Source organism: Podarcis bocagei (genome assembly GCF_964188305.1).
Source record: "Podarcis bocagei genome assembly, chromosome: 17".
In the NCBI taxonomy this organism is placed as follows: Eukaryota; Metazoa; Chordata; class Lepidosauria; order Squamata; family Lacertidae; genus Podarcis; species Podarcis bocagei.
This window is the reverse complement of record NC_138143.1, coordinates 34333942-34360149: the sequence shown is the minus strand read 5'-3', so window position 1 is coordinate 34360149 and position 26208 is coordinate 34333942. Positions and strand designations below refer to the sequence as shown.

The window sequence follows — 26208 nt, the reverse complement described above, 5'->3', positions numbered from 1 at the left end:
GCTCTGTCACAAGAGACCAGGGCCCTGCGGGACTTGACATCTTTCCACAGGGCCTGCAAGACAGAGCTGTTCCACCAGGCCTTTGGCCAGGGCACAGCCTGACTCCCTCCTTTGGCAATCTTCACAGAACTCTAGCCCAATGGTTGCCATCAATTTGATTTGAATTAATTTTTTAATGAAATGATTTTAGAATGTTGTATTATTTTATTGTTGTTAGCCGCCCCCAGCTTTGGCTGGGGAGGGTGGGATATAAATAAAATAATAATAATAATAATAATAATAATAATAATAATAATAATAATTATTATTATTATTATTATTATTATTATTATTATTATTATTATTATTATTATATCTTGCAAATGTGCACATTCCAGGGAGCTAGGATTTGCTGTTGGTTCCTCACATGGGTGTATGCAATGTCAAACACAACCTTCTGACACATGGGTCCACTCTGAGTGAGCCTGTGCCTGGAGGTGTCTTGAAACGGCTTCCTAATTGCACAATTAAATTGTATTAAAACAAAATTCATTTTCACAACGTAGCCTCCAAAAGCCTTTCGAAGAGAAAAATCACCTGTTACTGAAATTTATCTTTTGTACTCTCCTGTGTAGGAAGGTGTGCAAGTCCCCAATTTGGGATGATGTGTGAATTTCCCTATGTGGGAAGAGACTGGGGCCCCATCAGATGGATAATGTTTTCTGGGAAGTCGCAAACAAGAAGAAAACTAGACATCCGTTTGTCAGTACCTCTGAACCATCAACTGGAGGAAATTCAGTTCCTGGCTGATAGATTAAGGTCTAGTGCAGTAGGGCATGTTATTTTAGGGGATGAAACTTAAATTTCTCCAGTGAAGGGTCTTAAAAATAAGTTTTCAGGTGTGAAGAATTCAAATCTGCTATTATTTTTTGTGACTGGACAACATCTAGCTTGGTAAGTCTATGTTTGAGGAAGAAGCTGGGATAGCTCAGTCAATAGAGCATGAGACTCTTAATCTCAGGGTTGTGGTTTCGTGGCCCATATCGGGAAAAATAACCCTGCATTGCAAGGGGTTGGGCGTCCAACCCTACAATTCTATGATACCAAGAACATAAACTGCTTTCAGAAAGCTGATTTTTTAAAAAAATTACTATCTGAAAATGTCAGGCAATACTTAATAAGTACATGACAAAAAAAATTAAATTATTTCTATGCAGTTTTAACATTTTACTTGCCAAGCAAAACTAAAATATATTAATTTAACCAAAATATGTTTTGATTTCCCAAGTCATGTTACGATTTTTTTAGCACCCCTCATTTTTGGAATTTGAAATTCAGGACGCCCCATTAGTGCAGAGACAGGTTAACCTGTGTGTGTGTGTGTGTGTGTGTGTGTGCGCGCGCGCACGCCTCAAGACCCTTCAGTTTGGTTTAGCGGCTCCCCTCACCCTGATCCTATCACCTGATATTTCCTTATTGAGGTGTGCTTCCATAACACTTGACGCCAGTGAGGTTGGGATACAGGACTTCATTGATGATCTGGTGTGGTGGGTGGGTGGGATTTCTATCCCATCCTGGGATACAGATCACTCCATCCCCCCAACTCGAGTGGCTCATATTTAGTGGATTTTCTGTTAACTCAAGTCAGCCATTAACCAATTTGAGAAGGTTAGTTAGGCTGGAAGGTCAGGTTTGCAAAGTTTGCACAAAGCGAGTCAACAGCACTGCAGTTTGTGGAAGCTCCTCCATAAGCCATGCATAAGATGACACAAGGAAATCCAGGTTGCTCAATATGGATTCTTGCCTCACTTTGGCTATTGTTAAGAACAGCAAACTGTGCTGAAATAATTGGAACAAGAATTGGCTGCTTTAAGATGATAAGCCTTGCTGGACCAAGCCAAGAGTTGTAGCATTCTATTTCCAGCTGTGTCCCACCAGATGCTTTTTGGAAGCTTAAAGCAGGGCAGAACTGCAGCATCCTGCCCTGTTGGTCCCTTAGCAGCTGTTATTCATTGATATTCTGCTGCTGAACATGGAGGTTCCATTTAGTTATAGTGGCTAATAGCCATTGATTAGTCTGTCTCCCACAAATTTGTCTAATCCCCTCTTGCAGCCATTTAACTCCCATTCCTATTTTTGGTGCAGTGGTTTCTTTCAGCCAATACTTTTTTTTTTGCCGTCTCTCTCCTTTCAGGTGGAGCTGCCTATGCGTGTAGATCTGCATGCCCCCTGGTCCAATTGGAACATGTGCTGAGAGGCAGTTGTGACTTATGGAAGATGTGGGAATCTCTGAAGAAGCTACGCGGATCCTAACGCCATCATGAGAGGGAAGAGAAGATCCACAAGGATGGTTTGGCTGTGGATGGCATGCATCCTCAGTGTAGCATCATCTCTAGAAGGTAAGTGCAATATTGGTGCTTTCTAGAGAGAAAACGCTATTGGCCTTATTGCGTCAAGTTAAGAGGTGACTGTCTTTTCTGTAACTTAATTGCTTGCTCATGGGCACTTGCTGATCAGCTTCAGTAGGGAATGAGAACAGAGGATTTTAAAATAAAGAGTTCGTGGATCCTGGGTTGGAGTTCCTATCATAAAAATCAGTAAGGGAGAAGGGGAGGAATATTTGAGATGCCTTTGAGATGCTGATGGTTTAGGGCTTCATAGAATCATAGAGTAGGAAGGGGCCACAAGGATCATGGTATAGTGGTTAAGAACAGTGGACTCGTAATCTGGTGAACCAGGTTCGCATCCCCACTCCTCCACATGCAGCTGCTGGGTGACCTTGGGCTAGTCACACTTCTCTGAAGTCTCTCAGCCTCACTCACCTCACAGAGTGTTTGTTGTGAGGGAGGAAGGGAAAAGGAGATTGTTAGCTGCTTTGAGACTCCTTAGGGTAGTGATAAAGCGGGATATCAAATCCAAACTCTTCTTCTTCTTCATCTAGTCCAACTCCCTGCAAAGCAAGACTCTTTCACCCCCACGTGCGGCTCGAACCCACGGCTCTGAGATTAAGAGTCTCATGCTCTACCAACTGAGAGGAATGGGGTGTGATTCCTTGTGCTTGTGGGTTTAGGAATGGGGTTTGATCCCTTGCATTGGAGTGGTGCTGGTTTAGAAAACAGAATGGTTTTGAGTGAGGTTTTGGGATACATTACATGACACTGTTCGAGATGCAGTTTATGGCCTGTCATTCTTGCCAAGAAGATAGAAAGAAATGAATGTTTTTCGTTGTTGATTTACAGTGGTACCTTGGGTTACATACGCTTCAGGTTACATACGTTTCAGGTTACACACTCCGCTAATCCAGAAATAGTGCTTCAGGTTAAGAACTTTGCTTCAGGATAAGAACAGAAATCAGGCTCCGGCGGCGCGGCGGCAGCAGGAGGCCCCATTAGCTAAAGTGGTCTTCAGGTTAAGAACAGTTTCAGGTTAAGAACAGACCTCCAGAACGAATTAAGTACTTAACCCGAGGTACCACTGTATTTATTCCTTTCTAAACAGCCATCTCAAGGAAATTAAAATAATTTAAAAACGGTTAGAAACAGGAAAACAGCCAATACGTTTTAAACAAGACTAAAACCCTAACAAAGTAGATTTCCCTTATGGGGTGCTTGGTTGTGTTTAATGAAGAGGTTGGGAAATGGTAGAAAGTGGTCAGAGGCGGCAAATATGTGGGTTGAGAGAAGAAAGAAAAACCTGGGAAAGAGAGAGTGGGAGATGGAAGGGCAAAAGTGTCATGACTCATGAGCAGCCCTGTTGCCGGGCCAAGGAAAATCCCTGTGGCCACATGTGCTCATTGACCTGAACCGTTTCACGATGAATGCTCATCTTTCCCTCACACATGAAAGCCTTTGGAAGAGACAGGTCAGGAAGCAGGAGTAAAATTGCTGGAGAACCGAAGGAAGGAGGGAATCTGTGATGAGCGAAGACGAGAACAAAGGGAGTTAAGCAAAGTCAGAGCACCTGCAGGAAGGGGCGTACTGTCTGGAGAGAAGCAATACTTTGCTTGAAGGAAATGGGTAGAAGTTCTGGGAAGGCAGATGCAGCTGTTTGTCATCAGCTGAAAAAAAAAGTGTGGCGCTGTCTCTTGTGAATGGCGCACGTGCATTTTTAGTAGTTGGGTTTTTCCTCCATAAATATGGAAGCAGCAACTGGGAAAGGTCTGGATCTCTGATGGTTATGCATAAATCTCAGGAACCCAGCTGGCAACTGGCAGCACTGGGCTTACATTTTCACAGCCGATGGCACCGCATGCATCTTGTAACGCCATTTGCATTTTGGCATTTTTCCTGCTGGCTAAGAAGCAGGGTGTGTGAGCTGGCCCATAGAGGATGCCGCAGATGGCGCTGGCCCATAGAGGATGCCGCAGATTGGGAGCCAACAGTGGGAAATGATTTTACCACTTCTTGAGCAGGAGCAATAATAGTAATTATTATTATTATTATTATTATTATTATTATTATTATTATTATTATTATTATTATTATTATTATTATTTATACCAGCCTTCATTCAAAGATCACATGGTGGTTTACAATATAAAAGCACAAAAATACATACTATAATAGCAAACAAAAACAATACCCCCCCACATTTTTTTTATAAAAAGGCCTTAGATTGTTTAATTGACCAGAGGCCTGGGAGAAGAGGAATGTTTTTGCCTGGTGCCTAAAGATATGTAATGAAGGTGTCAGGCGAGCCTTCCTGGGGGAGCATTCCATGAGGACATGAGATAAAAGGGCCCTACAGTTGAAGCTGAAAAAAACCAACCTTACTTCCTCTACCCTGCCATCTAGTAGGGTACAGTCGTACCTTGGTTTTCAAATGGAATCTGTTCTGGAAGTCCGACTTCCAAAAACGTTCGAAAACCAAGACGTGACTTCTGCTTGGCTGCAGGAGCTTCCTGCACTCAAGTAGAAGCTGCGTCGGACATCCGGGTTCCAAATAACATTCGCAAACCGGAACACTCACTTTTGGGTTTGCGGCGTTTGGGAGCCAAAATGTTGTGAGTCGCAAGGTGTTTGAGAACCAAGGTACGACTGTATGTATTTGTTCATATCCCATACTTTCTCTAGCTCTATTTCCACATTCCCCTCCATTAATTTATAAAACATTTCATTTCACTAGGTATCACCGAGATAACTTTTTAAAACAGTAACCACCAGGATTCTTCCCAAAATGTTAACCTGCATGTATGATGACGGTGCAAAAATCCATGTGGTTTTTACAAAAAGATTTCAGCCGTGTCCCTCTGCTGTCAGTGTTCTACTCTGGTGCCCTTTAGCCAAATCAGCAATAGTTACATGCTAAGCCTTTCCTAGCTTGCCCACCATGTCATCTGTTGCTAGGCATAGTGCGATTGCATTTCTTTTGCTCTACTTCACACAGAAACTCCCAGTTTCATCTCAGTTTGGAATTGGTACCCCAGCAAAGACCCAAAGACTGGTGGAAGGCTGTCTATTATTATTGTTATTGTTACTGTTATTACTGCCCTTCATTATCAAATTCCAGGACGGTTTGAGAATATATTAAAACAACATTAACTCAAAAGCATAAATACAGTAAACCACATTTTAAAAATACACAAAACAGATCAGTTGAAAGTTGAATATTAAAGATCAGCTAATGCTTGGCAAAAGAAAAAAGAGGATGAAGCACAGTTAAAGTTGGTTCTTGTCATTTTTTGGAGGAGAGGGACTAGGTGCCACAACAGAAAATGTCTCTCCCTGATTGCCAACAGATGCATGCAGACAATGGTACAATCAGGAGTGCCTGATCTATAGATCCCAGTGAAGAGGCAGGTCAGTATAAGGGAGAAGATGCTCCCTCAAGTACCCTGGTTCGCGGTTGATAGGGCCTTATATCACCTTGAACATCACCTTGAGCCTGGCCCAGTAAAGTATGGGCAGCCACTGCAGGTGTGACATGCTTGCGGTAGATTGCACCACTTGGCAGTGTAGCCACTGGATTCTGCACTAGCTGCCGTTCTGGGTGCATAGGCCACTGTGGCCAGACTATCTCCACCCAGAAACAACCATAGCTGAAAAAATGCATTTCTGGCCACTGCAGTCACCTGAGTCTTCCTTGACAAAGATGAATCATGGAGTACCTCCAGTGAAACTGATCCTTTGGGAGGAGTGCAATGCCATTTAGAGCAGACACCCTCCTACCTTATTCTTTGAACTAGGAGCCACCCACCCACAGCACTTCCATTTTACCAGGCATCAGGTTCAGTTTAGTAGCCTTCATCCACCACTCCACTGCTTCTAGGCACTGGTCCAGGACTTGCAAAGCCACACCTGGTTAAGATGCAACGTGTGCTGATGACATTGTGCTCCAAATCCCCCAGTAACCACACCCAAGGCTACGGGGACAAAGTGGTGTTCTGTGGCACTCCACAGTGCAAAATCCAAGGGGCTGACATACAGTCCCACCCAATGCCACTCTCTGAAACCAGTCCTGGAGGTGGGAGCAGAACTATTGCCACAGGTTGGCTCCCACTCCCAACCCACAGAGCCATCCAAGGGGATATTTTGGCTGATTGTATCAAAAGTCACTGAGAGACTCTTTCTCCTGATAATAGTCATCCATCAGGGCAACCAAGCCTGATTCTGTCTTGAAACTGGGCCTGAAACCAGATTGGAATGGGCTTAGTAAATCTGCTTCCTCCAAAGGTCCCTGACGCTGATCTGCCACCACCCTTTCAAGAGGGTGCCCAGGAAGGGGATATTTGCGACCGGGAGATGCCATACTCTGCTGGATCCAGGATTGGTTTTTTCAGGAGTGGATGCACTACTCCGCCTTGTTGAATTTCTGATGCACATATTGTAATTCAGCTACTATGGCAGACAAGAATTCTTGACCCTCCTTATGCCCAATTATATCCAATTTTAAATTCAGTCATGGAAACAAATTATCAGTAGATAGAGGCACAACCTTTTGTGCACACACTGCTCTGAGGCAGGGAGGGAATTGGTATATTTGGATGCACAACATGTTACAGAAGCTTGGAGATTTGCATAGTGCAGCGAGGAAACTGGGGGAAACTCCCCCCACCCCACCTCCAATTCAGGAAATTCACATAAGCGGTAAAACTGACCAAGGCTTTCAGACTTTCACCACTACTCCAGTGGCGGCGGCACACTTTTCAAGGAAGATGCAGAAGGCAGGGCAGGAGGAGAAGAGTCAGTCCACCAAATTACTTTTTGCGTTCTTTTTAGGCAGTTCTTGCAGTGGTGGGAAGGCTTATCTAGTTCGCAAGCTTTCCATGAGTCAGTGATGAGCAGATGTTCTTAATAGTTGCTTGCCTGAAACCTCCTTGCTAGAAACACCCAGCCATCAGTTTGGGTTCTGTTTTAATTGATCCCTTTTAGTTGATGTCCCTCATGTGGTGTCCCAAAGCAGAGTTTGGTTGTCTGGTGGGTCATGTGTTGTGCACCCCATGTAGAACGCATTGTAATAGTTTTCAAAGTTACTAGAGCCTGGAGGTCCCTGGTTAAGTCATCTCTGTCTAAAAGAGGCTGCAGCTGGCGGAGAGCTATAGCTGGGAATAGGCAATCGTAGAAGTGCCTGGCGTGCTCTGGTCCATGGGGTCACGAAGAGTCGGACACGACTAAACGACTAAACAACAACAACAAGCCCGTGAGGCCGTGAGTGAAAATGTTGGATCCAGGAGCACCCCCAAGCTATGAACCTGGTCCTTCAAGGCATGCAACCCAATCCAGAACAAGCCGTCTTCCAGCTTACAGATGCAAGAACTTGGAAAACATAACACCTCTGTCTTTTTAGGATTCACTTGCATTTTGTTCTCCCACATCCCGCCATCGCTGCCTCCAAACACCTGTCTAGTACCTCAGCTGCCTTTCCTGATTCAGATGGAACAGGGGGAAAGAGCTGGGTGTCATCCATACATATGGCATGTTCAGGAACCAACCCCCGGCTTCTTGAAATTTTTGACTTTTTGAGGTGATGGAAACTGAAAGAAAGCACCTGTCAAGTTTTGCACCCTCATATGCTTTGAAAAGACACCCCCAGCATTTCCTCAAAAGGCTAAATATGGCCGGAGCTTCGAAGGGGATGGAAAATAAGGACAGCTGATGTGTATTTTATCATTATTTACCCCTTGATTTTCTGTGCAACTTCTAATGCAGGTTACTGTCAACTCTTGAAAAGGAGGATTGTTGAGCACACGCCTCCCATCAGTTGTCTCATGCTGCTTGCTGCCAACTTCCCACTTTTTGCATCCAAAGAAAGTTCTAACCTACACAAGCTTATGCTGCATCCAATATTATTCTGAAAAAGTGCTGCAGGATTCGTGCTTTAAATAACTATAGCCAACCGGCCTCCAAACATGGTGTGAATAAAATGCTGAGATAACGTCACGCTTTCCTGTTGTGCGTTGGCTGGCCGAGCTGATAAGACGGCAGAGTTTTCTTCTGTAAATTGAAGTGGTGCAATCTGACCTCCCTCTTCATCTTGAAATGCCTTTGAACGTGATGGGTGGAGGAGTCGCCCCATATAAAGTGTGAAGACATTGTACTGAAATACACAGCAGGAGCAAGTCCTTAGACATAACGATGACCTCGCCCTTCCAAAGTAGCTGGGCTTGGCTGAACAGGGAGGCATTCCCCCAGTTCCTTGCCGTACTTGAGTGACAGGGGTAAAAATGTGGTTTGATTTAAAGCAGATCCGGCAGATCAGTGTGGCGGTGCTCAGCACAGCAATGATAACAGGATGCTATCCTGTTAGCAATGTGAAGGGGAAGCGAAGCCCATGTTTTCATCCCTTGTGTGGCCAAGTGCCTGTCAATCAGAAAGCAAAGCGGGCCTGCTATAAATAAAATAGTGGTTTTCCCTACTTGAAGGACTCCCTAGGTACACAGAAGTATTTAAGAGTAAAACTTGAAAGAAGATGTAAAAAGAAAATAAAAAAATCTAACTGCCCAAATTCCTGTGAGCTCCTAGGGCTTAATGAGATGGTGGTAGTTGAGCCTAGGGAGAATAAAAGAGCCTGCCTCAGAGGCCCAGAAGCCCATCTAGTCTAGCATCTTCTTCTCATGGTAACCAGCAAGATGTCTGCATTCCAGACATAACAACTCCCCTTCTCCTTCTCTGCAGACTGTTCTGGTTGTTCTCCTGACTTCCAAGCCATGTGCACAATAACCCTCTAGTTGCTAAAACTGAAGGTGGTATTGGTCTTTCCTGTTTATTATATGTAGACCCAAACATTGACCATCCAATGTTTGGGTGTTAAATAAGCCATCTTTCAAATCACCCAAACTAGGGTATTCATAGAAGGAGAAACCAGTTGCCAATTATTTGTACAAGCTGACAGGTAGGCCTTATGATACACACCAGTATCTGGAAACTTTAAAACGTCCTTCCAATATTGGCAGCTGCATTCTCTTAAATGAAAAATGAGGTGGAGGGTTAACCCTAATAAACCTTCTAATTATTTCATTAATCTTTTGAACATACACTCGGGAAATGCATTATGAAATATCACAAACTCTGTATATTATCTGTGGCAGAGCATTCATCTTACAAGTATTAACCATAACCCCAATACTAAATCTAAGTAGAGCTCATCTTCCCAAATCACTGAAGATCCCCTTTACCAACCTTTTCAAATTCATTGTACTCATTTGAGAAATATATCTTGGTACCCCAATGCCTAGATATGTTATGACCTCTGGGCAACAACAAAGGCAGCAAGTAGAATACAAAGTAGATTATCTACAAAATGCTCACTGGCATTGATTTAGATTTTGACCAATTAATTGTATATGTTGAAATTCTATCAAAGCTATTATTTTTATTAATTCAGGTATTGATATTTCAGTTCTACTAAGAAGATTCACCCATTGCCCATGTCAATGAAATCCACAAGAACAGATCTCATAAGAGAGACAATGTATTGGTAATGGAAACCTGCACCACCTGACCCAGGAAGCTTGAATGCAGGGTACCAGTCACATATTATGGCCTGGCATTTATTTGGCAAGGACCCCCAAGCTGCTGTTTTTGCTGTTTCGCATAGACTGTGCAAAAAAGGAGGGTCCATTTAGGATCACCATGCATGACTGAGTTAAGGTCTTCAGCATCTCAGATCTTGAGATGTTAGAAGGAGGATATTTTGGTATAAAGGGCAGACACAAGAGGTGTGGGACCTTTTGGCAGCTAGGGGCGGTCATGAGTTGCACTTAGTGAGTAAAGGGACAAAGTCTGGCCATGCCTGGTGGGTAAGGCAAAGGTAAAGGACCCCATGATGGTTAAGTCCAGTCAAAGGCGACTACGGAGTTGTGGTTCCCATCTCACTTTCATGCTGAGGGAGCCGGCATTTGTTCACAGACAGCTTTCCGGGTCATCTGGCCAGCATGACTAAACCGCTTCTGGTGCAACAGAACACTGTGACGGAAACCAGAGCACACGGAAACACCATTTACCTTCCCACCACCGCAGTACCTTTTTATCTACTTGCTCTGGTGTGCTTTTGAACTGCTAGGTTGGCAGAAACTGGGACAGAGCAGCGGGAGCTCACTCCATCGTGGGAATTTGAACCGCTGACCTTCTGATCGGCAAGCCCAAGAGGCTCAGTGGTTTAGACTACATAGCCACAGAGTCTGGCCATGCCTGGTGGGAAAGGGTGGCACCCAGTGGGTCATAGGAAGGGGACCAATAGCAAAAGCTGTCATCAAACCAAGCAGAAAATAGCTTGTCCTTTGGCCTTGATTCCTCACTCCTGACCTCATCTACACTACAAATTTAAAGCAGTACCATGCCACTTTAAACAGTCGTTAAAAAAATTCTAGTTTGTTGAGGGTGCTGAGAGTTGTGGAGACCCCTGTTCCCATCACAGAGCTGCAATTCCCAGAGTTCCCTGGGAAGAGGGATTGACAGTGAAACCACTCTTGAGAATTGTAGCTCTGTGAGTGAATAGGGGTCTCTTAGCTCCCTTAACAAACTACGGTTTCCAAGAGTCTTTAGGGGAAGCCATGACTTCTTAAAGTGATATGATACTGCTTTAAGTCTATGGTGTTGATGGGGCCTCTAAGGAAATGCTGTCTAGTTAATGCTGACCTGAGAGACACTACAGAAGCCCTGCCTCTCCCCCCAGTCAAAAAAGGGACATTTCACCAGCCTCCCATAGCTAGCCCTTCTCTAATAGGGAGGGAGCATTTGTAGGATTAAATGTTCCCTATTAGAGGAAAAGCCCTGTCAGCTGCAGGCCAGGCATATTTGCTAGCCTATGAAATATTCACGCTCTGAAAAAAAATTACCAGGGTCACCGGAGACAGGCCATCTGGGGAATAGCCTGCTTGCCAGCAGCACAGAATGCAGGCTGCCAATTTTTTTCTCTTTCCCACTTTCCCTCTCTATGAATCTCCCTTCATATTTAAAAATAATTTGCATGACTGCATCATTATCATTATCATTATCATTATCATTATCATTATTACCCTCCTTTTACCATAAGGTGTCAGGGCAAGTTACAATATATATATATAAAATTCAGATCAGTGTAAAAAATTGCAAACAGAAGAGCAGAGTGGGTCCAAAAACTTGGTTGTTTGGCTCAGATAATTACCGTATTTTTTGCTCTATAAGACTCACTTTTTCCCTCCTTAAAAGTAAGGGGAAATGTGTGTGCGTCTTATGGAGCGAATGCAGGCTGCGCAGCTATCCCAGAAGCCAGAACAGCAAGAGGGGTTGCTGCTTTCACTGCACAGCGATCCCTCTTGCTGTTCTGGCTTCTGAGATTCAGAATATTTTTTTTCTTGTTTTCCTCCTCCAAAAACTAGGTGCGCCTTGTGGTCTGGTGCGTCTTATAGAGCGAAAAATACGGCATTCAATTTGGATGAAGCAAACTTGGTTGGGCAGAGAGTAGTAAACACATGGACTAACTTAAATAAAAAATGAATTGTGCACCAAAATGTGCCCTTTATGCTGCACCTCCCTACTTAAGTGCAAGGGAGATGTGTTGGCTTAAGAGATGAGCTGCAACCTAGAGGGGAGAGTTTCTATTGTGTTGGAATCCTGCTTGAGGGCTTCCTATCGGGGGCATGTGGTTGGCCACTGAGAAAACAAAATGCCATTGGCCTGATCCATCAGGTCTCCTCTTATGTTCTTACGTGGCTTCAGAGATGAGCTGCAGCCTAGAGGGTTGCCCAGGGTTCTGTTGTGCTTCAAAAACACGCAGTGCTCCAAAAGCCAGGTCTGCAGAAGAGCTAATCCTGTCCTTGGCTCAGCAATTTAGCACTAAATTGGCTAAGCAGGAGAAGACCAAGCATCATAAGAGAGAACCTGCCCCACTGGTATCCCTTGATCATGCAGATAGCATAGCCCAGAGTCTGCCAACCTTTTTTGGCTGGTGGGCACATTTGCAAACTGACAAAACAGATGTAGGCCCTACACTTTCAGTGCAACCAAGCACGTACTGCATACTGTTCTATTATGGGTACCCGGGAAGACTTCTGCAGGTCTGTGGGTGCCTGGTTGGAGACCTTTGACAGAGCTGGCTCCTTCACACAGGCTCAGAATTTGTGTGTTGCTGTAAAAAACATGTCTGCTAATAATTTGTATTCAAATCACACTTTTCAAAAGTCTTCAGACTTTTCATATAATCATCAGAGCAACCCTGTAAGGTCAATGCTGTTATCCTCATATTTCCAATGAAGACCAGAGTTGAGGGTGCTTAGTCAATAATAATAATAATAATAATAATAATAATAATAATAATAATAATAATAATAATTTATTATTTATACCCCACCCATCTGGCTGGGTTTCCCCATCCACTCTGGGCAGCTTCCAACTGAATATTAAAAACAATACAGCATCAGACATTAAAAACTTCCCTAAAGAGGGCTGCCTTCAGTTGTCTTTTAAAAGTAAAATTGTTGTTTATTGCCTTGACATCTGCTGGGAGGGTGTTCCATAGGGCAGGCGCCACTACCGAGAAGGCCCTCTGCCTGGTTCCCTGTAACCTTACTTCTTGCAATGAGGGAACCGCCAGAAGGCCCTCGGTGCTGGATCTCAGTGTCTGGGCTGAACGAAGGGGGTGGAGACGCTCCTTCAGGTATACAGGAGTCAAGACTTGAATGAGGGATATCCAGCTCATAACTCTTTGCCAGCTCTCATTACATTGTTCTTTTGCATGGTTTATAGCAGCCCCCTTCAATTATAACTTGTATTTTCAGACTCTAATCCCTCTCTTGTCTTGAGTCCAGTCATGCAATTGTTTGAAGAGGTGGTTGTCTTCAACTGCTTGGTCTGTCTTCTGCAAATCTGTTGGCAAGCCCTGCGTCCACATGAGGCAAATGTTCTGCCTGTGTGAGCACAAGGGCATCAGCTGCTTCTCGCGAGCAAGTTCTCCCATGAAAGCTGGCAGTGAATAGGTGATAAACAAGGGCACACATGACTCATGCCCAAGATATGGAGAACCATGAGAATCATGCCTCAAGACTTGCAAGAAATCACTTGCAAAGCTGACAAATGCATTTGCAATTCCTTCCTCCTAGATCTCGTATCCGATATCGAGTAGGGCTTAAGACTAGCAATTATACTGGCCCGCATGAGATGAGATGGGGGTGGTGAGGAATAGCGGTGGATAGGAGTGGCTGCTGTACGGATATCTTTATCAAACTCATCACTTTTGTCTCTTTCATTTGGCAGAGATTCTTTTGGATACAACAGGAGAGACCTCCGAGATTGGGTGGACTGCCCATCCTCCTGATGGGGTAGGTGCTCCCTCCATTCTCTACTGCTTGTGAAAACAACACACACACACACACACACAGAGAGAGAGAGAGAGAGAGAGAGAGAGAGAGAGAGAGAGAGAGAGAGGAGCAGCCAGCACAGAGGGATGTTGCTGCATCACTGTCCTCCTTACGGTGGAGTCGTTGCTGCTTATCAGTGCAAGGGGGTGGCAATTTCTGGGCTGTGTAGTTGCAGCACCAGCACCAGACCACTGCTGCTGTTGCTGTACTTGCACAGCCGCCCTACCCGACCTCAACAATGCTGCTTGTAATACAGTGAAATACAGTATCTAAGAAACAAAAGAAGCAACCAAAAACACGCATTAAAAACACGCAGCATCTAGAACCTCGCATTACAGATAATGCCCCAGGTAGAAAAATCATTAAGTGGTCCACCAAGACCTTCAGCAATCTTTAAGTGATGGGGGGGGGCATTTCAGAACCACTGCTTTAGAACGCAGGCCTGAACCAGATTTTGAAATGCAGGCTAGATGGTTATCTCCCCCCCCCCAAAGAAAAATTCTAGTTCAATTTGACCGAATGTTCTGTTGAAATTCTGGTTTCCTTTATCCTCATGCATTTCGGAAGCATAGTTGGCAAGTGCCCAATGGATGCATTCGTTCCAGCTAGATACAATCTGACAAAATGGACTTCAGCCTAGACAACCTCTTGTCACAATATATTAGAAGGCTCTTAAGCTGCTACGGGACCCCTTCCAATGCTCCTCCCCCATGTGTCTTTTCCTCTGGAACTTGCAGCCATGGATTGCCAAGGTCTGGGGAGGGCGAGCGCCAACGTCAAAGCTTCCGCCACCACATCCCTTGGCTGCTGGGAGATGAGTCCTGGTGAGCTTGGAGGTTATCACACTTGCTTTGTGCTTCTTCTCCAAGGAAGTTAGAATGGCGTTCCAGGGGTTGCCCCATTCTAGTTTCACAACACAGCAGAATGGCTTGTCCTTGGCCATCAAAAGGAGCTGTATTTGAATCCAGATCTCTGTGTTCTGAATTCAACACAACGTATTCACTCTATATTTTATAAATCACCTTAAGTGAAAATGGATAGAATCTCAAATGACTTGAATTTTCAAGAATTTTGAGGTCAAAATTTGCACGTTCAACTTGGGAGATATTTTCCCTTGAAAACCTAAGGCCAGGATAGCTCAGTTGCTTAGAGCGTGGTGCTGCTAACACCAAGGTTGCAGGTTTGATCCCCATATGGGACAGTGGCATAGTCATGGCATAGGCAGGGGGTTGGATGAGAGGATCCTCAGGGTGACTTCCAACTCCGCAGATCTATGATTCTACTATTCATCTGAGCTCTGGATACTAAACAGCCCTGGAGTCACCTTTTGATGAATGGTGGAATAGAGAAGTTTTCATAGAGAAAATAATCACAGGCAGAGGAGTAGTGCAACCCCCACCCCTCCAAGTCCTATATATTTGCAGTCTCTAAGCTAGGCCACCATTCAGGGGACCTCCCAAGCATTGGGAGAGAGGGGACTTTGGAACCCTTGAGCTTGGGAAGCCCCCAGACACGACTCATCCATAGCCTAGACCAGACCCCTTTTGTGCACACTGGCTAAGCCTTGCACCTCTCTCCAGTCCATGCGAGTGTCGTCAAGACTAGGAGAAGGCTATTGCCAGTTACAGGAAAGCTGAAAACAACTTCTGTTTATCTCTTCTTCCTTACTCCCGCTCCCCAACTCCGTACAGTGGGACGAGGTGAGTGTCTTGTATGACAGGAAGGACCAGATCCGGACCTTTGAGGTGTGCAACGTGGCTGAGCCAGGACAGAACAACTGGCTGCGAACTCACTACATAGAGCGGCGCGGAGCACACAGGGTCCACATCCGCCTCCGCTTTTCAGTACGGGACTGCGCCAGCATGAGGACCGTGGCCTCATCCTGCAAGGAAACCTTCACCCTTTACTACCATGAATCGGAGACTGACGTAGCCACCCTGGAGCACCCTGAGTGGCGCGAGGGGCCGTGGACCAAAGTGGATACAATTGCAGCCGACGAGAGCTTCTCGCAGGTGGACAGCACCGGGGAGGTGGTAAAGATGAATGTGAAAGTGCGCAGCTTTGGCCCGCTCGCCAAGAGGGGTTTCTACTTGGCTTTCCAGGACTCCGGGGCGTGCATGTCCCTGGTGGCTGTTCAGGTTTTCTTTTACAAGTGCCCGGCGGTGGTGAAGGGCTTTGCCTCTTTCCCGGAGACGTTTGCTGGAGGCGAAAGGACTTCGCTGGTGGAGGCACCAGGGACTTGTGTGGCTGACGCAGAGGAAGCCAGCGTGACGGGCTCCTCCGGGGTGAGGCTGCACTGCAACGGCGAAGGCGAGTGGATGGTGGCTATTGGCAGATGCGCCTGCCGGGCTGGCTACGAGCCTGCGGACGACGAGAAAATCTGCAAAGGTGAGCAATGGGCGGGGCGGATCACCTGTGGGCGCTTTTCAGCCAAATTGGAGCCATTGCTAACATACAGAGGCAGCCTGCAGAGGCTCATTTGATCTTGCCTCTGCCTGGGTGGCAGGTCATTTTGGTGCATCTGGTGTAGTGAGATAATTCCTTTGCAGGCTGCCCTCAAAAGAGGCTGTGAATATTGTGACAACTCCTCCAAAATGTCACAAAAGTTGCTGGTCCACAAACAGTTTTTCCTAACATGCTCCACTATCCATGTTAGTGGTTTGTGGCACATCGGATGCCTGCAAGGGAAATGAATTGTTGACATGGGAAGTGGTAGCTTCCAAGCCTGCTCTATGATCTAACTCGTTGGTCTTTAGGCGGTGCAGATCAAGCCATAACTTAGGGAAGATTGCACTGGCGGTTCTATGCCCATCTTTTGGTGACTGAACAAAGGGAGAAGGAAGAAAAGGATGCGATAGAGAGGAGATAATTTATAAGCCCAGGATGGGGTGGAGGGATATATCAGACTGAAAAAGGTAAAAATAAGAATATGGAAGGTGCAGATATTTGAAAATGAATCCTGTGTCGCAGATTTGGGTTAAATGCATCTCATGTATGTTACCATTAAAGAGTTACTTTAAAATTCCATTAATTTGCCCTACCCAACACACTGATTTCCTAGAGCCACGGTTCCCAAGCTGGCATTTGGCTGTGGCCCCGGGATGGTGTGGCAATAGCACAATTGCCGAAACATAGTCTAAAACCACTCCTCCATCTGGTATCCTGCAACACTTGGAAAGCTTGTATTTTCAGTTATCAAATCTGTTCAGAACCCAATGATACTTGAGTCTTTAACATTTCTGGATTTGATTCTCAGACATCTGCAAATTGCTTGTCTGTCCCCAGAGAGATAGAAGGCAAAAATAAAAAATGGAGGGGTCATGCCATAGGTATGCTAGAGGTCCTTGGTTGGAATCTCTGTTGTAAAGGTGTGAATCTCAATCAGGGTTTGACCGGCTTCAGAAATGCTTTTAGAGGCAACCCTGGTTAACCCTGTAGCTAATGCCTCACTGAGTTACTGTGCAGTTAATGGCTTCAAGAAAACACTAGATTAATACTAGAAGGGAGGAGCCAGAAGAAAGGGCCTGGCGGGGGCGTGCAATCCTCTTCTAGCCCCCTTCTGATGAGGAGCATTACATGTGCTCAGGCTCAGAATAACTTTTCCGGAACGGAAAAGTAATTCCGTGTCCCGATGAGGTAGCAAGGACAAATTTTTCATAGCCTGTACAAATGAGCTTGTACAAATGATCATTCAGCCAGGGTGCTGAGGGTTAAGGCGTTGTGAAGCCACTGGGGGCTGTTTATCGACTGCACAAGTGTTACTTTTAATATGCTAATGTGGATTGAGAGAGAGGTAGATTTACTATTTTGGAAACAACATTCTTTCAGAGCTCATTTAAAGGACAGTCCACGAGTCAAAGTAGTTCATGCCTTCTTGTTGGCTTCGTATTCAGCAGAGAGAAACTCAGGGGAAAATGGGTGTTTGTTGCCAACTTTTTTTGAGTTTTAAGCATGTCAAGAATGCCATATCTGATCTCTGTCTTTCCTTTCAGCTGGAAGGCTTCCTGTTTCACTGAGGTGTGAACTTGTTTGAGAGATTGCTCAGCCTTTACAGGGGTGGTGGGGGTGGTGTTTGCGAATTTTGGATCTCTAAAGAACTGGGCTTGCCATGTCTAGTGTCTGGAGATGCTTCCAGATGACTGCTTATTGTGGGGTGTGCATGTGCCTCATGCATGGACATTTCTTGCAGTGTACACACAACGTTGCTGTCATGAAAAGGACAGCCCATATCCATCCCCCACAAATTAACCAGGTTTACCCATTCTGAGAAAAATATGATAAGTTTTTGTGACATTTCAGTGACGTATTGGGTGCTAACAGTGAGTTAATATCAACCCTGAACATTCTGGGGGTGGGAAGCATACTGTATATTTCCCCATAGCTCATACACAGCAATGTAAATAAACACCAGCATTGTATACAGTTGTAAACATAGTTCCTCTTAACAGTAATCACAATGCCTGTGCAGTTGTGTGTGTGGCTGTATTAATTGTTTTGGCATCCATCTGTCTCGAGAGACCTTGGAGTGCTCCTCCGGAAGTGAAGTGACTTCTCCGGAGCGCAAGCCTGAGCAATGTGTATAGAGGTCCTGGGATGCCCAGACAACAAAATCCCCCTCTTTGCCTTGCTGATGTGGTCCAAAGGAAACCAGAGCAATATGTTTGGCACCAGCTTAGCTGCAGAAGATGCTGGAAGGCGACATCTGACTGTCTTAGGGACTTCACACTGCATTTGCGTGGGGATTACTCCTTAACCCTTTTCTTCTCCCGAAGATATACCACAAGACAGCGAAGGTTTCGTATCAGATGGGCTACTTTCCCACGTTTGACTAGTCCCATCTGTCCCCTTTGCAGCACATACTTGTCTGTTGGACCCTCTGTTGGTCTTGTCCATTCAATCCACCAGAGACTGTCTTCGCATGCGGGGGAAGTCCCTGACTCACCAAGGGTCTGAGACCCATAGGCTACCCTCACCTGGTTTAGTTAGCAAGTCACAGCCGTTTCCAGAGGTTTGGCCACTGTCGCATGCTCAGAGCTTCCAGCAGCTTCTAGGAGACCTGAATGTAGGGTGGGGACCAGTGGTGGACAAACTACCCCAGAAGGAGCACGACGTGCCCCCCACCAGAGGTACTACCCCTCCCCTAACACCCCATATACCCTGGCTATATTAATAGTACACGTTTTGCCTATAAATGGCTTCTGGATTGTGATATTTGTTAGCTGGTTGATCAGATATTGCTAATTGATTGCATCCTATTAGTCTAGGCTTAGATATTCTCTGGGTGAAATTCATTGTTGCTCTAATACGATTGTTCCATTGGTGCAAACATTTCAGCTTGCCAGACAGAGCAATCTCCCCTCTCTTCTCCCCATGTGCTGTTATTGGGGGTTCTTCTGACCTGCTTCTGAACTATGTGTGGTGGGGTGTACAGGGGAAGCAGAAGATGGGGGAAGCCCCATTGCAGCAGTGTGATTCATTGTGCTGCCTCCCGCTGGGGCATCTATTTGGTTAAATCTGGACTCCTGATACCAAGGCTGCCCTTGTGTATGAGATGTCTACTCCACCTTTTAAGTTGCATCATAGGGTCACCTGATAGCAAAGGTGAGCGTAAGGGTCTCTTACCCTGCTTCTGTGATAAGTAGAATTGATTTGCAGGCAGTGAAAAATAGTATCTGCTGGGGCTGAGCTGGAATGGCTCAGTTTTTTTGTAAACATTTTTAGGTATAAAAATAATAATTCCTTCTTCCATGATCTTTCCCGCACACCTTGCGAAAATGTCCCTGTACTCATTTACTTTAGCTTCTCTTGTTTTTGTTCTCTTTTGACTTCATTTGACCCCCAGTGATATCATCACATAGTAACATCTGATTGGCTATGCAGTATGACAATAGTGACCCATCTATTATGTGATTCCCACTAACCAGAATCACCTATGCAACTAATCCAGGAAGGAAAAAGCTAACAGCAGCCAGGTAAATCTTTGAATCTTTGCACAGTCTTAAGATTATTATTTTTTTCCAGTTTGAAATTATTTTTATCCCCTTCCTCCCGTTTTATGACCCTTTTATTAAGAATGAGAGTGATGCTTCCTGGATTAGTCATATTAGTCACATATGCTATCTCTCCCAATCAGTTATCATACAGGGGACAGGATGACGTCAATATACTGCAATAAGATTTGGCGATGTGATGAAATTATTGAGGATGACTAAAACCAGCTAACAGAAAAAGGGGGAAAGGGAAGCTAAAGTTTGTTGTTGTTTTTTTTAAACCAATATTTATAGGATGCCCTATAACATTTTCCCATTCAGGAGCCAAAAAATCCTCGCTAAAGGGGAAGCAGGTTTTGACACTGCAGGAAATATTCCAAGTAAATAGTGCATCATTTCATCTCAGCCATAATTATAACAGAATTTAGCATCAGAGGCTTGGTTTGCGTGTCATGTTAAATCACGGTTAATGTTTAACTGTGGTTTAACAGGAATCAGTGGTGGACTGGTGTATGCTGCTCAAAAGTCCTCCCTTCACTTCTCCCCTACTTCTGATTGTGCTGTGCTGGGAGCAACAAGCTACAAGCTTTGCTTTGTCATGTTGCCCGAACCTAGTTCATGGTTTGTTCCCCCTACAAACAAACCAAAAGCATCAGCAGCCAAGGTTTGTTCTAGTTTCACCATGTGGGATTTGTTTGGGAGAAATATTAGCACATTGGGTGTGGATGACGTGACAAACCAAGGATTGCACCTGGAAGCAGGTCAGGAGTGAAGCGGTGGCTTAGGACTCATTTGGGTTAAGTCATAGCTAAACTTAAACTATGGTTTTAACGTGACCACAGCCATTGTTTTAAACATCTCAGCATCGCTGCCACTTACAGAGCAGGACAGCGGCAAGGGCAGGACATTACAGGTGCGCCAGAGGGAGTGCCAGATTGGCACTGCCAGTGTACCTGTGCTAGCCTGACCTCATTGGTGCCCTGCCCCTCACTAGCCCAGTAAGCAGCTGTGCCACTGCCACTGGGAGGCCAGTTTTGTGGTGACACCCCTCCACACTGGTTGCCCTTGGTCTTGTCCAGTTAAGATAATTGGGAGATGCTCAGGCCAAAGTGGCAAGCCCCAAGAAATAATATAATTGGGGCAAAGAGCAGGCTATTTGCCATGGGAGCTGTGAATAGCAGTGATTTTTCAACTGGGAAAACTTCATACTGTGGATTGTATCCAGTGCTATGCAAGTAGAGTTCCATTTGTGCGATGGGACTTGGCCTTCCTCTCCTCTCCCTTTGCCCTTCTAAAATCTCCTCCTGATGGTACATATGTCAGATATGCCATTGTGCAAGCAGGTGTCTGCTGCAGAAGCTATATATATCAACCTTACAGAAATCTTACAGAAACAAATGGCAATTTAATGCACAGTCTTGTTTTGGATATTAATTGTGGATAATAATCCGGGTGCAATGCAGAAAAATTACTGGTATCTCCATCATATTAATTAAGAATATCTGTGCTTCTGAATGGGGAAGTTGATAGGCCGCTAGCAGACAAAGAAAGTGTATGAGATGCGTATAACTAGTTTGGAGCTGCACTGAAAATATTTCCTTTGTAGATTAGTATCCCAAGCACATGGTGCTACAAGCAGGTATTTGTAGAGATAATGTGAAAGGGTTTGCATATTCCTGGCAGTGTTTCCTGTTCTGTGGGGCAGCCTTACTAGTGAAGTTCACCAATGCTTGCCCTTACTTGTCTTTTGGAGAGAGCTCAAAATGTGTTTGTTTTAGCAAGCTCTTAATCTTCCCCATAGGAGTTGAACAAGATCTGGCTTTGATTTTGGAAATAATGACTGTTTTGTTCTCGCTTTTTTATTTGTATTATATTAAAATTTATAATTGCCCCATAAAGATAGATCTTTTTTTTAAAAAAAGAAAAGATAGTGCACAAACAGATGTGATAAAAGAATACCTGTTAAAACTTGAAGAAATTTTAGCAACTTTTTACTGTTGAGATTTGGTGGAAAATAGCAGCATACAGATAGATTGAATAAATGAAATAGGTCTATAAAATGCTGAACTAGGCGACTTGGGTGCCACTAGCAGAGCAGGGGGCAAGAGTGGAGTCCTGGCCACCCTCCAAACAACCTTCAATATTCCCTTGGCACCATACTTCTTATATTGGGCTTGTCAAAATGGTAAGTCTTGGGGTTGGATAGGGGGAATATTTCCTTGGGAGAGTAGGCAAGAGCTGAAAGAATGCTGCTTTTTACACTGTGCTATTCACACGTAGGGATGGGTGGGAAATTTGGCTAATCCGCACTTCTCAAACCAAAATGCAGTTTTTCTTTGAAATTTGCACTTTCCTGAATTTTGCAATGTAATTATTCAATCCAAGAATGTATATCCAAGTGCTCATGTTAGAGAAAAGTGTGTGTAAAAATGAATATATTAGTCGGGAAAAACCCCAAAATACCAAAATGGTGAAAAATAATCAGAAACACCCAATATTGCAGAAGAGGTGAAAGATGGAGAAGAAAGCAAAATCCCAGAAAAGGTGGAAGATGGTTAAAAAAACCCAAAATCACAGAATAATTGAAAAACTGTTAGAAAAACCTAATATCCCAGGAAAGGTGAAAAATGGTCAGAAAAGCCTAGAGTACCGGAAAAGGTGACAAAGCAGAGATTGGGTGGCCGCCTGTTGTGGATGCTTTATATGAGATTCCTGCCTTGCAGAGGGCTGGGCCAGATGACCCTTGGGGTCCCTTCCAACTCTACAAATCTACGATTCCATGAAAAGGCCACACAAAAGGGCATCATATTAGGGGGAATTGCTTGCAAAAATATGTATGTTAGCTAAAATAGTGTACAAAAATGTTGGGAGAGATGCACACTAAAACACTGACAAGTTTTCATGATACTTAAAAAAAAGTAAAATTGTGAACTTATGTGGAAAAAATGATAAACTGATTTGATAGATTCGTTCATCCCTAATCTAGGATGGTTTAATTGGGTATCATCCCAATCCGGTGTATGGTTTATAGCACAGATGTTTTGGATTGAGATGCCAGGAAGCCAATTTGCAGCTTCTTTTAAAATTCCTTTTATTCCTTTCCACTTCTTTGCTTTTCCATTTCAGAACACATCATGTCCATCTCCCTGCAATTCCACGCGGGACATCATTTGACCTTGCTTAGTCCAATGTCAGATGCTTCTAGCTCTGTTTTTCCTTTCCTTTCTCCCCACTCCCCCTTCCTTAGGACTTGTCTTGGATCCCTGATTTCTCCCCCTCTGCTAATTTTCATTTTCAGGCAACACTTTCTTCTCTTTTGATATATGGCAGTTTTAGCTTCAAAGTGAATGCATGTTTCTCTCCTTTCATATAAATAAAAGAATAGGCTGCATCTTCTTGGCAGCTGCCCCTGAAAAAGGCTAGCAATTTGCTTTCCCTTTCCCCCGTTATTAAAAAATGTTCGGTCTCTTGGCAGATTTTTCTTCCAAGGGCAAAGATGTGAAATCTTGGGGTGTCTTGTCTGCCGAATCTTTTTCTTTTTAATCAAGGAAGCAAGAAGCACCTCACAGCTCAAGACTTGCTGAAATGGGCTTAGAGCTCTTGATTTCCCATTGCTTATTTTATCATCTCTCCCCAACATCGTTCTCCCCCCCCCTTCCACAAACCTGTTGCTTGTCTGGCTGACTCCTTGTGGTTACAGATTAACTAGTTAGCACCTGCGCTATCAGACTCTTGGCGCTGCTCCACAGTTGTGTTCCGAACATGATTTAGCTCTAGATTAGAAAGAAAATGCACGTCCAAAGAGGTTATTTGTTGTATGCGGCCATAAATCTGGATTGGCGCGATCTGGAGTTGCTGCCAAAACCAACAGCCCCACGTTGAGTGCTGCGCATGTGTGCTGCCTCCGCCCCCCCAGTTTCCACCCATGTAGTGCAACGTAGCACTGCCCCCTAACATTACATGGTGCATGTCTCCGTTCCCAGTCAATGTCATCAGCTGTGATTTGGCAGCGAGCCAGAAAACAGACATCGTGATGTCAGTGCCGGGAACCTTTAGGGGTACGTTGTCATCATTCAGAGTTCTTCAAGCTGTTCAACGCAGCCCCAGGGTTCCCTACCTAGGAAAGTTAGAGACGCTAGATAAACATGCAGAGAGGCTTAAGATGATACAGATAAACTTCCATCGTTAATGCTGTTCCTGTTTATGTGGAAACAAGTCCCGTTTGCTTAAGGGAGCTTTCCAGTCTTAGCAGTTGAGCTTTGCAATCTAGAAACTTTGTTGTGCCTGCCCAGTTGCACCTTTCCAATTCCTTGTGCCACTTGGAGAAGGCTCTGAGGCAAGAGCTGTACCCAGTCCGTGGTAGCTCATTCAGCTCTGAAGTTCCCCAGCTCAAACCTTTGAGTCACTGACCGCAACTGCCCCCTTACCATCTTAGCTTTGTTCTATCTGCAGGAGCTTTTTTAAATTCGATATTTTATTAGAAGATTTCATTAAAAAAAGAGGGGGGGGGAATGAAAGAAAAAACAGTTACATTACCATACATTGATATACAGATGTGTATATTCTTATTATCCTAATACACACATAATTGTCAGTAACCTAATATATTCTGTGTAAATGCATTCCAAATATAATGGTATTTATCCAAAGAAAGCTGTCCTTTCATATGCTGCCAGTGTTGTCATGTTGTCAAACCACTGATTAAGGGGAATCGTATCTTGTTTCTTCCAGTTCATCAGTCTCTTGGCCACCATTAGGGTCCGTAGAAGTCATTTTCGCTGTCCTGTTGTCGATTTCCATGCAATGGGTATACAGTTCAAGAGCATATTCATCTCTGAAAATCTCAAAACATTTCCATAGCGTCTTATTGATATGGTTCAACACTTTCTCCAGGAGCTTTATCACTGTATAAACCCAATGAATGAGAAAGGGGGCTTGCGGTAGGGAGCAAACCTTGCCATAGAGGAAAGCCTGTTGGGGAAAAGCTTTGCCTTGCCACAGCTGGAAACAAATGTCAACCACTGCATGAACACAGTAGCTCACATGACAGATGTTCACGACTGTCATGGACTGGCTGGATGCAGAGGGGTGGTGGGAGGCAGTAGCTGGGGAACCCCCAAGGCAGCCCCCAAGGGAAGAAGGATCAGAGCCAGGGGATTGGTAGTGGGGTGATGATGAGTGGTCAAAAGGAGAAGTGGGAGCAGACTGGGAGGAGGTGCTGGAAGCTGAAGAGGGAACAGGGTTTAGTGAGCAAGAAGAGGCTGTGGCTGAGAGCAGTCCAGAATTGGAAGCAGAAGAGGAGTGGGGGGCAAGAGGAAGAGATGAGGCAGGCTGCTGAATAATCCAGGGTGTCTACCCCTCCTTCTGCAACCTGCTCCCCTCCCTCCTCCACAACCCAAAGAGGAATGAAGAGGGTGGAGCAAAGACAGACACGACGAAGAAGTCTCAGGTTGCAAGGGAAGGACCTGGGGGTGGAGTGGTGGGATGGCAGGGGAACTTCAGTCCTTGCAACTGCTTCGTTGGAGCAAGACCTACTGGGAAGAGTTGTTCACTAGGCCTGAGCTGTTTTGTTTCTTTGAATAAAGAGTTATGTTGCGATCCTGCTCCCGACGCCTGGCCTGACAGCAGCCTGTCAGTGCAAGAGCATGAGGGAATATAAGAGGCAGTCCACCTAAGACAGGGATTTTATACCTGCTGCAACAAGGGTCTACATCATAGAAGGGGAAATTCAGGGCTCCTTATCTAAGCCTCAGAATTCTTCCCAGGCTACACCCTCTCTTCCCAGACAACCACCCCCTACCGGCCCTGTTTTGAAACCACCTTGAGTTTCTTTGCTTAGCTGGAATGAGTCCTTGAACTCTGATCATACTTTTTTTGCATGGATGAACACAGAGGGGGTTTTTTTTGCCTCTGGCCCCACCCACCCACTGCCCCCACCCCTGATTTACATAGTACACATTTTAGTAGGTTTTATGAGTCAACTTTTGTTGGAGTAAATTCAGAAAAATAAGAGTCTGCTTTCCCCCAATTTCCTGTGAGAACATCAATTTCGCCTGAAACCATTGCCTTACCATGCGATTTGTATTCAGGAAAGTCTGCTACAATACTTCTGTGTGTTTCCTTTTTATTCAAGACAATATAACCTTCCTGTAGAATAGAAGCTGTAATTGGAAAGATGCACTCAATGCCAGCAGCAACCCATGCGTGTCTTTCTGTTCTCAAAGGCTAGGCACGCCTATGCCCAACCCATGCAACCAAAGTTAGGATGACTGTGGGCATTAGTAGATGATGCCCATTAGGACTTGTGGGGTGGACTCGTGACACACAAGAGCGGGACAGTTTTTGTCTGTTCCCAGAGCACACAGTGATTGATGGCACTACCCAGGGAGAGTCCTCTATCCTCAATCATTGTGATTGTCATTTGTCAATTCACTAAATAGAGAAAGGGCAGCTTTCTCTTCTCTT

The 26208-nt window shown here is 44.7% G+C and overlaps 1 protein-coding gene across 3 annotated transcripts in view; it reads left to right on the top strand.

The window, feature by feature from the left end:
• The window catches only part of LOC308576628 (ephrin type-B receptor 5), a 160928-nt gene that overhangs the window by 52200 nt on the left and 82520 nt on the right, over positions 1–26208 (top strand). For all 3 annotated transcript variants that reach the window (XM_081176259.1, XM_081176258.1, XM_081176260.1), the window contains 3 exons: positions 2174–2378; positions 13650–13714; positions 15445–16141. In XM_081176259.1, coding sequence (XP_081032385.1) covers positions 2300–2378; positions 13650–13714; positions 15445–16141 — 841 coding nt within the window. In that variant the 5' untranslated portion in view covers positions 2174–2299. The remainder of the gene's footprint in view (positions 1–2173; positions 2379–13649; positions 13715–15444; positions 16142–26208) is intronic.